Here is a 14,473-nt window from a genome sequence, read left to right as displayed (position 1 = left end):
GCTCATATAGAAATGTTTTCATATTTGGAGGATTTTGTAGAGATAATACTTTTTAATGTTATGTGGATAAATGCTACCATTAGTCCACTGTATATGATAATTAGATGACTAGGCATTACGTTGAGTTAGACACATTTGTAAAATCTTAATTAATTAGGATACTAATTAGTTACTTGTGCACATGGGTGGATCCGATGGACGAGAATGTGTATTCATGTCTTCACGTTTGGAATTAGTTAAAGAAACAATTCCAATAACATTCAATATAATTTCGATAAGATTTTCTAAATGTGTTTCGATTTAAAATATGTATGCTTGGGTTTTCAAATTATATGTCGCTTTCCTAAATCTTATCCGTACATTTACAAACCATATTTTTTTAAAAAAAGATTTTTTTTTTTTTTCTAATCAAATGTGCGTACAGTTGTTTGACTTAGATTATATAATACTTTTTCAATTCAGATAGTGTAGAATTCAAATAATTAGAAATTAAGTCAGATATTATTGGTTGCTTTCAGAAGCTAATTTACAAACAACATTTCGCGAAAGGTAAAATACGAGTTCAACTGGTTTTTACGATCTCTTGTAATCTAATGCACTATGTAATGAGTAATGACATATAGTTTGACAGAATACTTTATATTTAAATGTTACATAGTTGCACCGCAGTCCAACGTGGGTTGTAGTAAAAGGAAGCTTAACTTGAAAATTAAATAAATTTAATTATAATTAACCTTTTTACAAAGCCAAGTGTCAGTATGCTAATCTGGACCGTTGATTTTCAAAGGACGGCGATCGAAAGGTCAATGGTTGACAGCTTTTTTTTTTTTTTTTCCTCCATCAGTCACAACCACGTCAGCTGCCTTATCTCTGTGCCGCATCACGAGGAATTAATATTATCGACACGTATGAGACTTGAGAGAGAGTTGACCAAACTTTTTTTGAAAAACTTATCAAAATCTCATTAATTTACCATTAAATCGACTAATAGAGAATTCGGCGATTAACGTTTTCGAATGTAAGCCCATATTTATTTGGGCTTAAGCCCGTAATCCTATTTTATGATGGACTTTGCTTTACAAAGAGATTAAAACGTAATTTTCGACATCTTTATTTGTGGGTCGTTTCCATTACCAGGCAGTGACCGGCACGGCCGGTGAAGGCTTTAATTTGGGAAAAAAAAAACATATATAATGGGCTTACTTACACGTACATGGTAACGAACGTTGTAGCTAAAAAAGCCATAGAATAGAATACATGGTTTTCAAAATCAAAACTCGAAAATACAGTACTAGTATGCTGCTCTTACATTGTTTAAAAACAAATCGGATGATAATCATGATATAGATAATGTGATGGGATAACATGATTTGAGGACGGATCAGATACCAAATATGTCCATGTCCTGAAATTTCAAGATGATCCACTTTTTACCTAAACACTCAACAAAAGTAATATTTCTCCCCTTTTATAAGTTGTTGTAATCAAACCATGTGTGATTGATAAAGGATAGATTAGTACTCCTCCTATTTCAGTCTTGATTTGACCATTAGTTTGAGATTCTTCGGCCACTAATCATTATCGAATCATATATCGAGAAGTGGACCTTTGACAATAGTTTGATCAATTAATCCATTTAATTAACACAATCATTGCCTTAAAAAACAAATGCAACTTGGCCGCTGGCTACATTAATTAGTTAAATAAAGGAAAGAAAGCATTGCAACATTCCTAACCGGCGCAATCCCACCACGGTCCATCCACTCAACGATTTACCAACAACCCCAATCCACATGTCCGTGCCCCACGCACTATTTATATCCTTCAAACCCGGTGCAACCAACACCGTGGAAATAGGCTTATAGCCTGTAACCCCAATCAAAATCCTTTATACTATTATTATTATAATAAAACAGCCTTGGAATACACTTTTTATGGTATCCTACTAAGTTTTCTATCACAACAAAATAGGCTATAATGATGATCACATGACTAATCATGATCATTCATATGACTAAGCTTAAACGGCATGATAATATAAACTAAGTAGAAGTTAACTTTTGATTTTGAAGTCCAGCATTACAAGCACACTCTAATAATCCACTATAACTCTCTTTTCTAAATAAAAATAGACTCTCATTTATTTTATCTACGAATTCTTTTTCAGCTTTTTCAGTCATATTAGTTTGGATTTTCTGAAGATTACAAAAAGGAAGAAGATAAAAAAGACCAATTAATTTCTCAAGTAGGGTCTCAATCTCTCTGCATACAAAAGGCCACACCCGTCGGCTACTGCTTGTCACTATCATCCACCTTAGTAGTACTAGACTACTAGTAGAGTAGTAGGGGTCCTTTTCTAAATCATACTTCTATTATTAATTTATACCTTACTAAATTATTGGCTATTATATTATTTATTAATATATACCATATATATTCAAAAAATCATTGAAATGGAGTTTTTGGAAAAGAAAAAAAAACTTAAAATCTGGCATTTTCCAAGCCGTGCATATCGCTGACTCGATTTAAATGCTTCCTCATAATAGCCACTTTAGCTAACTTCTCGGCTGCTCTCCAAGCCGAAGTTGGTGTAAGCTGCTCCGGTTTCTCTTCAGCTCGGTTTACTAAACCATTTCTCGGTTTAATCCGGCTCAGCTCAGCTAACTCACCTTCTAAGCTCCGTAAACAGTCGTCATCCGTAGCATTGGACCTAGCCGTCGTTAGAATCTGATAAGCTCCAGCTAAGTCTTCACGCTCGATAAGCCGACGAGAATCAGCTACGGCGCGGCACACGGAGTGTAGATTCCTGAGCCGTTCGATGCTCGAAGATACGAATCTGACTGATTGTGGCCGTGGGATCAAAAACCGTTTCTCTTTAGGACACGTCATCGGCTGATGTGTCATAGGGTCAACGATCGAAGACTGTACGGACATTACATGGTGGGAACCACTCGACGAAGTCGGCACTTTGAGCTCAACGAGAAACTCTCTCTCCTCCCCGGCGAACAAATCTCCGACCACGACGACCGAACCGGATCCGAAACTCTCGGATCGACCGGTTAAAGAGTAAACCGATGAAATCTCGGTCAAATTAGATCCGTTGACCAAACCTAGGTTAAGCTTCACGTCATGGAGAGCCACGTTGAGCAACGAAGCGATTCGCTCGGTGAACGCGTCTCGAAGCGGCGCGTGATGCAACGCTCCAGGAGACGCGATGTAGACGGAGTGAACCGGGATCTCCGGACGGGATAAGCGCGTGGTCGAAACGACGAACGGCGCGCGCGTTGAGTTTAGTTTAGCTTTCAAAACCGCCTCCGGTTGATCCTGACCGTCCGATAAAACGAAGATGCTCGCCGACGGATTCTTCTCCCGGCGATCTTCAACTACTTTTACTGCTTTCTTCAACGCGTCGTTAACTGTCATTCCTACACCGCCGGTGGTTTCGATTCCGACGAGTGCGTCGACCATACGCCGCGCCGATCGTCTTCCTTTCGCCGTCATCCGTCGTAACGGCATTAACCGTTTCGATCCCGTTGAGAATACGACGATTGATAACCGATCCATATCTCGGAGCAAAGAGATCACCGACCTCATCGCGTGCTTCACCGTCTGCAAATTAGCTCCGCCGTTGCTCAAATCTAAAACCGTTACAACATCTATCGACGGCCTTCGCGCTTTAATCGCGTCTGTGAACGACGACGACGACGAGGCTTTCAATTTCATGACGACGACGTGTGTCTCCTTCCTTTTCCCGGTTTCCACAACGGCGGAGTCCGGTTGCAATCGAACTTCCATGTTCCCGGAGATTGAAGGAGTCGGATCAGTCGAAGAAGGCGCAACTGAAGAAGAATCAGCAAAGAATCCGGGGAACTCATCGTCATCTTCAACGTCGTCGTTTTCGTCGGATTCATGAATAGTGTTGATCTGAGCAAGAGAAACCGGTGAATAAGCTAACGGCTCGTCGTCGTTGTAAACTCTGAGAGATTTCCCCGTCTTGATTTCTCGGATCTCGGGTCGTCTATTCGGGTCGAAGTTATTAGTGACCGACTTGGGGGTGTGATTCCACGCGGCTGAGCAAAAGGGGCAACGCTTGTCTTCTAATCTAACGGCGCAAGAGAGGTGAAAGGAATGTGAACACTCCGCCGTGAAAATCGCCGCCGTGGAATTGGTTTGGTTTGAGTTCACTCTTTGCAAACAAATCCCACATCTGCTACTATTACTCTGTATCCACACCAGAAAAAACAGAGCTTTAGATTAATTGAACTTAGTAATTAGTATAACCAAGTCAAGAAGTAAAGTAAGTACCTTGTTGAGAAGAAGCGTGGCACGGAGGAGAGAGACGCCGCCGTGAGAGGAAGAAGAAGAAGATGATTTAGGAGAAGAAGGGTTAGAGAAAAACTTAGGACTTGAGCTGTTACTTGTCCTTGGAGTAGCATTGCTTGTGGTTCTGCAATGAAGTTTTGGACTAGTTGGAAGAGATGGGAGAGTGACTGCGGTTGAAGCGGAGGAGCGGCATCCAGTGCCACCACCACCACGAGATCGGAGACGAGGAGTTGAAGGGTTGGATAAAAATCCAAACTTTGATCGGAACCTTGGAGTAGGAATTGGAGGATCAGCGTTATGAATGTGTTGAGGTTGTTTGTCTTCTTGATTACTTGGAACGGAAGTGCAAAACGCTTTTCTCCAACCAAACACCATTTTCCAAGCTTTGTTTCCTTCTTCTTCTTCTTCTTCTTCGTCTTCGTCTTCTTCTTGTTCTATTTCTCAAAGTAGTTATAGAGAAGAGGAAGGAGAGGACTTTTGGCCATGGATCATAAGGAAGATGGAGAAATTAAATACTACTAAAGATAAAGACTAGAGAGAGAGAGACTTTTTTTTCTTTAGTGATGTTAAATGTTTAATGTTTATTAATTCTTAGGCAATATTAAAAGGTAAAAAATGAAACTTTATGCGTCTGAAATGGCTTTTGTTTCCATTTGCATGTAAGTATTTTGTTTGCCTCGATGAAAATCATATCACTGAATTACTGATCCTTTACGTCCCGCTTTTTTATTTTTTTTGGGTCAAAATTGTTATTTTTATATGAAAATGATATCATTGGGATGGACGATAAAGTGAAATAAAGTCAACGGTATAACCGACCATATGCAAGCAAATGAGATTTCAATTAACTTAAGACGCGGAGATCTTTGTTTCCCAATTTGCATGTAAAACCATAACTCAAAACATTTAACAATTAGTATATGATTTGTTGAATGTGTATTCATCTCTTGAATGTTCTACAATGTGGTTTGATTATAATATTTAACTCGTCGGATTCTTCCAAATGCAAATTATATGATAGAGTGAAGGTCAAACATGTGGCACGTGACATTTAGAATCTGAGCAATTAACGGTAAAGCTTGTTTTTAGAACCAAAAAAATATATATCAAAATGGAAAATTTACATAGATAAGATAATAATACAAAAATACGTAGTCTAATAGGTGTATTGTGCTGACTGTGAGACATATAGTTGAATCTGATAGTTATGTTCTTTTCGATAATTTTCACATTACATGCTGACTGGATATAATTTACCTATAAGTTTTGGATTCGGGACTACAAAATGAAAGAAAAGTTTAGATGTTGTTTGATAGAGAAAGATCGAAGTGCATACTTTTTTTTTTTCATTTATCTACCAACAAAATAATATTAAAAATTTTAACATTTCGAAATATCCAAATTATACAATTATATGATGACGACAAGAGCTAATGATATGACATAAAGATTAGACTGGTCCAAGGCCAGCAAATTTTGAATTCTAGCCATGTTTTTTGTTTGATTTTTGACTTCGATTGTTCCTTTATGTATTACTTAATATGTTGGCAACCTTTTTATTGGCTGATCAAGTTATTAAGATTACTCTATTGGCTGATCAAGTGATTAAGATGATAATGCAATACTAGATCAAAGGTATAAAACTCCAAAATATAAATTATTGCAATGAATGAATGAAACAGTATGGCCTAAAAGACAAGTGGTAAGGCTAATAATTTTGTAACACTACGATAACCAATACTCTTTCTACGATTATTTGGATTTGAACAAGTGTTCCTCTGTTCATGTGGGCAAAACCTCTCCAAACGTCGTAAGTCCTAACTATGAGAAATAATAATCCGCAAAACATTTATTTTTTACAAATTAAAGTGGTACGTGTCGAGGGGATGCTAAATCAAAGTTGTAGTTACGCATTTGCAAATTGTTTGGTAGGCTTTTTTAAGTGGCTGCCATTGTAGGGGGAGCACATGACTTCGTGCGTGCATGACATGGAATCATTGATTATCCCCCAACAGAAAAAAAAAAAAAAAAAATTGAACATATTAGCTTCTTAATTTAATTTAGTTGGATATAATTTAACATTCGACAGGACTTGTATCTGTATACCTATTAATTCGAAAACTGTGGAAGATCTTTGAGTGTCCTACACAATCACAAATGTACGTATACTTGGTCTGTCCGGACAAAATTGCTAATCAAACCTTTCAAAAGAAAAGATAAAAAAAAAAAAAAAAAAAAAAACTTAATCGAACAATAATAATGCTGATACGATTTTGTCCATATATAAATTAGAACATGACCTCCCATGATTGATAACTGATAAGAAATCTATGGATACCATCGATTCGGTGGGTTGTTGAAGGTCTACGTACCAAATCGAAATACACATTCATATATACTCATAAGTTTACGTATTTACATTTATCAAGCTTATGTTCTGTGATATTTGGTAAACCCGTAAATTTGATATATATATCCTAGAGTTTCAATCCAACTGCATGCAAACAGTTCATTCAGACAATTCGATTCTTAAGAGTTAAGACTTAGTTATGAAGTATGATTAACATGGAACGTGGAAAAGTACAAATATCTCAATATATTTCACATACAAGAATTGTATATACCTTTTTTTTTTTTTTTTCGTCTTAAAATTTTCCATTATAAAATGCAATGGTAGAATGCGTTTTTGAAATACTAAGATGGAAGAAAAAGAAATATCCCCAGAAACTGAAGCCCAAAAGAGAGAAACTACACCCCAAACGAGGAAAACTTATACAGAAAAGCAAATTTTGGAATCTGAAGAAGCAGCTAATGGTAGAGTCCCAAATAATCCCAAACAAGAGAACCACAGAGAAGGCTAATTGAAGTAGAAAGAATCGCGGAATCTGACAAAGAATTTGATGAAAGAAGATGAACGCACTAGCTCAAGGAAGACTACCAAACCAACCTTCTAGCAAAAACGGAGGAAACCCAAACTGGTGGATAAAATGTACCATCCACAATTGCAATAAGAGGAACCTGATTGAATACTCAGCCTTAGAATGGTAAACAGGGACTAACCACAAGCAAAATCCAAAACAGATTACCGAAGCAGAACAAATTAACCAGGCTAACAACCAAATCAAAGAAGAGAGAATTGTATATACCTATATCGTTGATTCTTAAGACTATATAGTTAAATTCAATATTCTTGTATGTGAAATATATTGAGATACTTGTACTTTTCGACGTTCCAGTTAATCAGTTTATATATCTACCACCTTACTCATTTTTTGGGTTTCTCGTTTGGTGATAAATGATTTTGGGAACCAACCATGGATGAGTGTTAAAGGTAATGCCACGTTCCATTGTTGAGATGCATAATTCAATTCATATCTGTTGGAGACAAATTTGACATGTCATTCCCTAAGTCCATTTCGTATTTAATTGTAGAAATATTGAATGTAACTATAGTATGTCCCATTCGAAATAAGTGCATCAAAACGAAGCGAATTAAATGAGATTCACGACTAATGATTGTTGTTTTATGTGTATACTATAAAGTTCACGTGAAGCTACAAGAATCACACATACATACATATAACATTATTTGAATTAGAGTAACAAGAAGACTGATTTAAATTCGACCCATAGATTCTCATTTAATCATATCGATCGAATATATGCTTTGGAATTTGATTAGTTAATGCCTCTTTGAAAAAAATGGATAGTTGAATATAACCTTTCATTTGGGTGGGGTTTAATCATATTGTTTTGTCAACGCTATGGAAATTGTTAAAATGAGCATTAAATTATTATTAACACTAGATTTTAACCAGTGGTACACTGCAAGACAATTTTTAAGAAAATAATATTTAATTTTTTAATATATTAAGTTTATTTTGTTTAATTAATTTTGTTTGGATTGTTAATTATTAGAACAATAATAAGGGAATTAAATACATAAATATATAATTTATAAGCTATTGTCTCATTAAGTCACAATATTACCAATGATTTAATTGTTTTACAAAATGTTAGTTAAATTACCTGATTTAATATTTCTCATATTCTAATATTAGTAGTATTGACTAAATAATTAAATGAGGATTTAACCCGTGTTTTAAGACCGAATTAATAATATTTTATATTTATACTAATGTTAATTCAAACCATCATTTATATAGAGATATTCAGTTTCTAAATAAAATATATACTGAATTAAATGTATGTCCTCTTGCTAAAGTTAAATATTTGTGAATATTGGTTTTTTAATTATTTTAAAATTGGATTTTCGGTTTAGGAAATTTATTAATGTTAATATAATTATGAAGATTATAACCTTTTTTTTTGACAAATTTGTTGTATATCATTTAAATTTGAGAGATACAATATAACCTCTATAAATTAATACTCAGTAAAATAATAACCTCTATAAATTAATAAATTTCTTCGGTCCCAAGGTGGGACTAGTGCAATTTTGGACACTATTTGATAATATAATAAAATAATATTTTTTTTGAAAATCCTTTGTAAATATATAGTCCCATCAATAATATAAATTAATAATTATATAGAATTATCCAAATATATGTATATATCGACACATTGATTTTTATTAGAGTTCATTTTTGATATTTTTACTGTATAACAATCTTTGAGTGCTATCGTCAAAACATGATAATTATTATTTTCATTGTAATTGATTTAATAAAAATATTAGTTATAACCATTAAATCTTATTTTTAATGTTTTTTTACCAAATTAGGAAAGTCTCTCTATAAATTCATAATTATTAATTTATCGAGAAATTAAAACCTCTATAAATTAATAGCTTTTCTTGGTCCTAATATTATTCATTTATAGAGGTTTTACTGTACTAGCATCCATAAAAATAGTTTTCGAGATTTATGGGTTAAAACTTTAATGGGTAGAGTTGTTTTTAGAAAAAACATAATATATAAATGTTGTTAAGATATTTTGACAATAAATATAATAAATGTTGGTCAATTTAAAAAAATTTAGTATTTGAGTTTTTCTGCAATATTATTTATGGAATTGTTTTATGGATTAATGTTGTTAAAAAAAAAAATAAGTAAAATAAAAAAAGTATAAACAAAAATGTACTTCAAAAATAATAATATAGATATTTTTTACTAATCCCAAAACCAAAGGCGCATTATGTAAGCACCTTCAGGAACAGCAAATTAATAAACGTTGAAAGAGAGATTATTATATAGCAATTTGTGTCCATGTATCTTTTGATTATCTTTCTCAACGATATTATTCGATACTATTTAAAGTATTCTTATTCACTGAGTTTAAAACTGATTGGTTGCAATTCATGAGTATGCTGATGAGTTTATATGCACTCATGGGAGTGCAAACAAAGTTTCATGGAAGGTTAACAGCTTAAATGACGATTTCAAAACCTTTTTAGTATGACTATTCATGTTGGTTTAAAGATCATTACATTATCGATTCAGTTAACTGACAGTTATAGAATTATTTATTAGTTTTTTATATTCCATATAAACAGGCATTGAGGAAAATTTAGGGCTAAACACATTTTGATTATTATAATCTTATAACCCGATGAGCATTTGAACGATGACAAATTCTAACTCGATGAGCATTTTGTTATTCGCTTTTTTACTTTTGCTTATGTTTCTGTTTCCCTAAAAGCTATGATTAGTTTCGTCGCTAGATTCGGATATGTGTTATGATTTAATGTTTCCGTATTAAAATGTCTGGTTACAATTTAACAAATCCACCTCGAACATTTTTGCAAATGCATGCACAGAAAGGGAACCTCTAATGTTTGCAATATTCCTTTCTTCACAGCTCACGTGTTACTAATATAAACAAATGGTCTCGTCACGATGCAGATGCAGGAAAATTAGAAGATGGGGAGATGAAGTAGAGCGGAGAAAAAAACTGTTACACTTAAAATTAGGCGAACTGAACTACGTGGTTTTATTCGAATTCAGGTTCTTCTAATCCGAACCAAACCGGAAAATTGAAACAAAATCGAGCCCAGACGTTTGTAAGCCGATTGGTTTCTTTACGAAAGAGTAAAAAGTCACACCGAATTAAACCAAAATTTTATTAATCAAAACCAAACTACTTGGTTTTATTCGAATTCAGGTTTTACAAACCGTCAAACAACCAAAATGAAAACGAGAAAAACGAATCAAAGCCGAATTGTTAAATCGGTCGGACATGAAACAAAAAGAGACGAAGGAAAAGGAAGAGAATACCAAAGACATTACATCAAATAAGCAAAAGCAAAAAAGCGAACCACACAATCATCCAAAACAAACCAAAAACATTAAACGAAACAACGACCAGTTTACTGGTTCGACTAAATCAACAAACAAAATAAGATCATTTTAATTCTTTCTTCATTTTTCCTTACAAACGTAGTCTTACTTACTTTTTATCTTCTTCTTAAATCTCAGAAACTACTAAGTTGATATCGCTGTTTCCAAATTTAAAAGAAAAACCGCCAAAAGATCGCACATATTTGTATATAATTAGAAAGCTTGGTCATCATCATGTTCCATCTTTTTAAGCTCTCATCTTCGATTTCTCCACTGCTCTCGGAGCTGCAGCTGCAACATCACATTAAGACATTTCACAATCAAAGAATTAGACCAAGCTCCCTAATAAGGGCTTAATATTATTGTTATATACTTGACATGTTTTGTGTTTACTCCCGAAAGAAAACAAGTGATCAAACTTGATTTTGCAAGTTCTAAATTGGCTCCTTTTTACTCTCCTTAGATCAACAAATCACTAATATCATCATACGCAGTTCTAATAATGGATCTTGAGAATCAATTGTGGAGAAAGTAGTTTGAGTTGCATCTTAGGAGCAGGGAGAGAAGATAAAACTTACCTAACCCAATGGCATCACAGCCTTTCATTATCTTCAGCTTCTTGCAGACATCAATGAACATCCTGTAATATTACATTGGATCAGCAATCACTCAAGAACGCTTATACCAATCACAATGATTTAATCTTCTATTGTATGTTTTAGATTTAATTCTAAGATATCTGGCAAAGAATAGAAAGCTTCTAACAAATTTTGCAAATAAAAAAAGGAAACTTACTCCCATGGAACATCTCCAACAAGCATCCAATCTCCATCCTTGTCCTCATAAGTGAGCACATAGTCTTTTCCATTCAAAAGATCCTTTAGCTTGGTCTCACTGAGCATATCCTTGCCAGCAGCTCCATTAGATCCACATTGACCTAAACAACAAATAAACTGTGCAGGTTAACCACTTTGATTGCACTCACTGACCCACCGATAGAATAACTAACAAAGACGTTTTCAAACACATCACTAGCAATCCCTGAAACATCTCACCAAGAGTGAAAGTGGTGAACATTTTCTCTAAAGCTGAAGAAAGCTCCCCGTAATTAGTGTAGCTCCTCAGGTCAACTTTCCTCAGATAAGGAGCACCATCCATACTGACCTTCACGAAAAGGACCCCAGAACCTGGTCTCCCATCAACTTCATCACTGTTCTTACAAGTGGTAGCCAATGTGTTCTTCCTGTAGGATCTCACAGGAGGCCAACCGACAATTTGTGCCCTGAAACCAGAGAAAACACCAGTTAGGCTGATGGAAAGTACTCCGTATCAAAAATGGGGTGAATGATCCTATTTTTCTAGGTCATACTTGGCTGCAGGTGGACTAGAGCTGTTGTTTGTAGTGCTCGACTGTCCTTTCGGTATGGTTTGTGGCACATCCTTCTTTGTTACAGACTTGGTCGCTGCAGCTTCAGGGAACATCCAGTTCTTCCCAGTATAGACTGAACTTTTAGCTTCAGCAAACTGATCCATTGTGTCAGAGAAGCCTCGCTTGTTTCCTGAGGCATTGATTTTCTGTGAGGAGGAGCAAATCTCATCTTTAGAAGGAAGCAAAGGAAAGAACGGCTTCTCATCTAGCTTTACTGGAGGAGTCATCAAGTTAAGATCTGTGTCTCTAGCAGGAGATCGTGAACCAGGAAGGCCAAGAGTAAGCTCTGTAGCCTTGAGGCTGATACTGGCTTTGTCATCTTCGGTAAGGCCCGTGGAGAGAGTGGAGCTTCCAACAGAAGAAGAACAATCAGAGAGACCCAAGTAGTTATGCTCTTTTAATCCACCACCTAGAGTGGTTCCTCTCGAGATGCAATTGCTAGTAGGTGAAGAACTAGCCACAGAGACATTGCTCTGTAGCTCCTCTTCCGGAGACATTGGATAAATACTTTTAAGGTTTCCTTGAACTACCAAAGTTGCTGCTTTACCTACAAAAGATCAAATCAAGGAAACCACTTCAATCACCTCAAAATCAAGGAGTCGAAACCAAAAGCTAGAGCAAAACGAAGCTCAACATCAGGAGAAAAAAAAAAAAAAAGAAAAAAAGAGAGAAGAATAAAGAAGTCAACTCAAGGTCAGACGAAGAATCTGAACAGGTCCAGATACATTTTTTTGCGAGCTTGATCCCAGATTTCACCTTCTACAAATTTTTCTATAAACACACCACAAAACCTAAAGAGTATAAGCCGGAAAGAAAAAAGAAAAAAAAAAACCCAAAATTCGCCAAAGAAATAACCTTAAAGAGTGACAAAAAAAAAGAAACTCAATAGCTCGTAGATCTAGTAACTACAAACACAAATTCACACAAGCAAAGACGATTACACGGATTTGAGAAAAACACTTACGAAGAGAGAAGAAAATAGTTTTACCTCAAGAGAAAACAAATCGTAGATGAAAATGGAAAGCTTATGAAGAAGGAGACGATCGAAAGTAACGAATCTCAGAGAGGAAGAGAAAAAAATTTGCAAACTGTAGAAGAGGAATAGCGAAGAGAAAGAGAGAGAGAGGTGTGTGTCAAGAAGAAGGTCCTTCCATTAAAGCAGAAGCTTAATTTAATTATTTCATCACCCAGAAAACTCGTAGCCGAGAGAGAGAGAGAGAGAGAGAGATCAACAATTAATTAAAGAAAGTGGCAGAATAGTAAATAAGTCGAGAACGTTGCCCATTTTCTTTTGGTTCACGGATGGGATTCTAAATCCAACGGTTCAGATTGGATCGTGTTACGAAGGGCGTTTGTTGATGTATGGTGTCGGGAGTCGGATCTTTTTCTGGCTCCACCCGGAAAGGGGGGATGGATAGTTTGTCTCCAAATTATTAAATCTCTATTCTACCCCTCTTTAATGTTTTAATAACGCGATTAAAAGAATAAAAAGGGTAAAAGAGTAAACTAGAAAAAGAGGGGGAAGGGCAGGGGACAAGAAAGCGGCATTCCAAGTCGGTTTGCCGGGTGGTGAATGGGACATCTAACCTCCTCCACTTTCTCTCTCTCTCTCTCTCTCTCCACTTTACTACTAATCTTTTTTATTATATTTCTTAATCTTTTTATTTTAATTTAATGATAATCTCTTTTGTTTCTTTTAACAATTAATTTTATAATTAAGAGACTTCCGCAACCTTCCTAATTTCTTTTAAACGTTCATTATTGCATTTCCTTATCTTTCGCTTTTTTTTGTTACTTAGATTGGCCCAACTGGATGGGCCCCTATTAGTCTCCCAAACTTGAATTTTTTCCCTTTTTTTTGTGGATTCATTTAGTCTTCTAGATGCTAGATGAATGGTAATTTGATTTTTAATGATAACTATCGGATAACTTTTGTTTTTAATACGGTTACGTTGTAGACTTTTGTTTTTTAAATTGTGGTGAAACTACACTTACTTAGTAAATCTCATTGAATTTTTAAGGTGCATATAAGTTTAAATTGTATTTTTATCGACTCCTCAAGTTAAAATAAATAAAAATTTGGATTTAACCATTTAATTCTTATGGAAATGTATTTTTGGCGGTTTTATTGTTTAGGCTAAAATTTTGGATATTATATTTTTACAATCATCCCTCATATAATTATTCATTATGGAGTAGTTAATGTGGATGGTTAAAAAAAAAAGTAAATTTGTTGGTATTAGTGATAAACAGGATAATTAGTTGTCTTATCAAAATAATAGTAATTTTTTTAATTGTTGTTAATGAACATAACTCTTAATTTATTCACCATAATAAAGTGAAAGTAAAAAAAAAAGGAGGTATATAATGGATTGAGGAAGGGAGCATAATAATAACAAGCAAGGGGGGGGGGGGGGGG

At 34.9% G+C, this 14,473-nt stretch overlaps 2 protein-coding genes across 3 annotated transcripts; both read right to left on the bottom strand.

Moving 5' to 3' along the window:
• On the bottom strand, positions 2,217–4,887 carry LOC104762748. Its single transcript, XM_010486101.1, has 2 exons — positions 4,306–4,887; positions 2,217–4,221 (listed from the first exon to the last, which is right to left on the bottom strand). The coding sequence occupies exons 1-2, from the start codon at positions 4,696–4,698 to the stop codon at positions 2,482–2,484; spliced, it is 2,133 nt and encodes a 710-aa protein (XP_010484403.1). The 5' UTR covers positions 4,699–4,887; the 3' UTR covers positions 2,217–2,481.
• LOC104762747 (auxin-responsive protein IAA9) lies at positions 10,542–13,285 on the bottom strand. 2 transcript variants are annotated; one of them, XM_010486100.2, is made up of 7 exons: positions 13,043–13,285; positions 12,743–12,825; positions 11,995–12,601; positions 11,681–11,907; positions 11,421–11,562; positions 11,204–11,265; positions 10,542–10,916 (listed from the first exon to the last, which is right to left on the bottom strand). In XM_010486100.2, exons 3-7 carry the CDS (start codon positions 12,549–12,551, stop codon positions 10,873–10,875), a joined length of 1,032 nt encoding a protein of 343 aa, XP_010484402.1. In that variant the 5' UTR covers positions 12,552–12,601; positions 12,743–12,825; positions 13,043–13,285; the 3' UTR covers positions 10,542–10,872. The 2 variants fall into 2 exon arrangements, with proteins under 2 accessions (XP_010484402.1, XP_010484401.1); XM_010486099.2 differs by lacking the exon at positions 12,743–12,825 and having other exon boundaries at positions 13,043–13,283.

Source organism: Camelina sativa, chromosome 18 (genome assembly GCF_000633955.1).
Source record: "Camelina sativa cultivar DH55 chromosome 18, Cs, whole genome shotgun sequence".
Classification (NCBI taxonomy): domain Eukaryota; kingdom Viridiplantae; phylum Streptophyta; class Magnoliopsida; order Brassicales; family Brassicaceae; genus Camelina; species Camelina sativa.
This window is presented reverse-complemented; position numbering and strand designations above follow the sequence as displayed.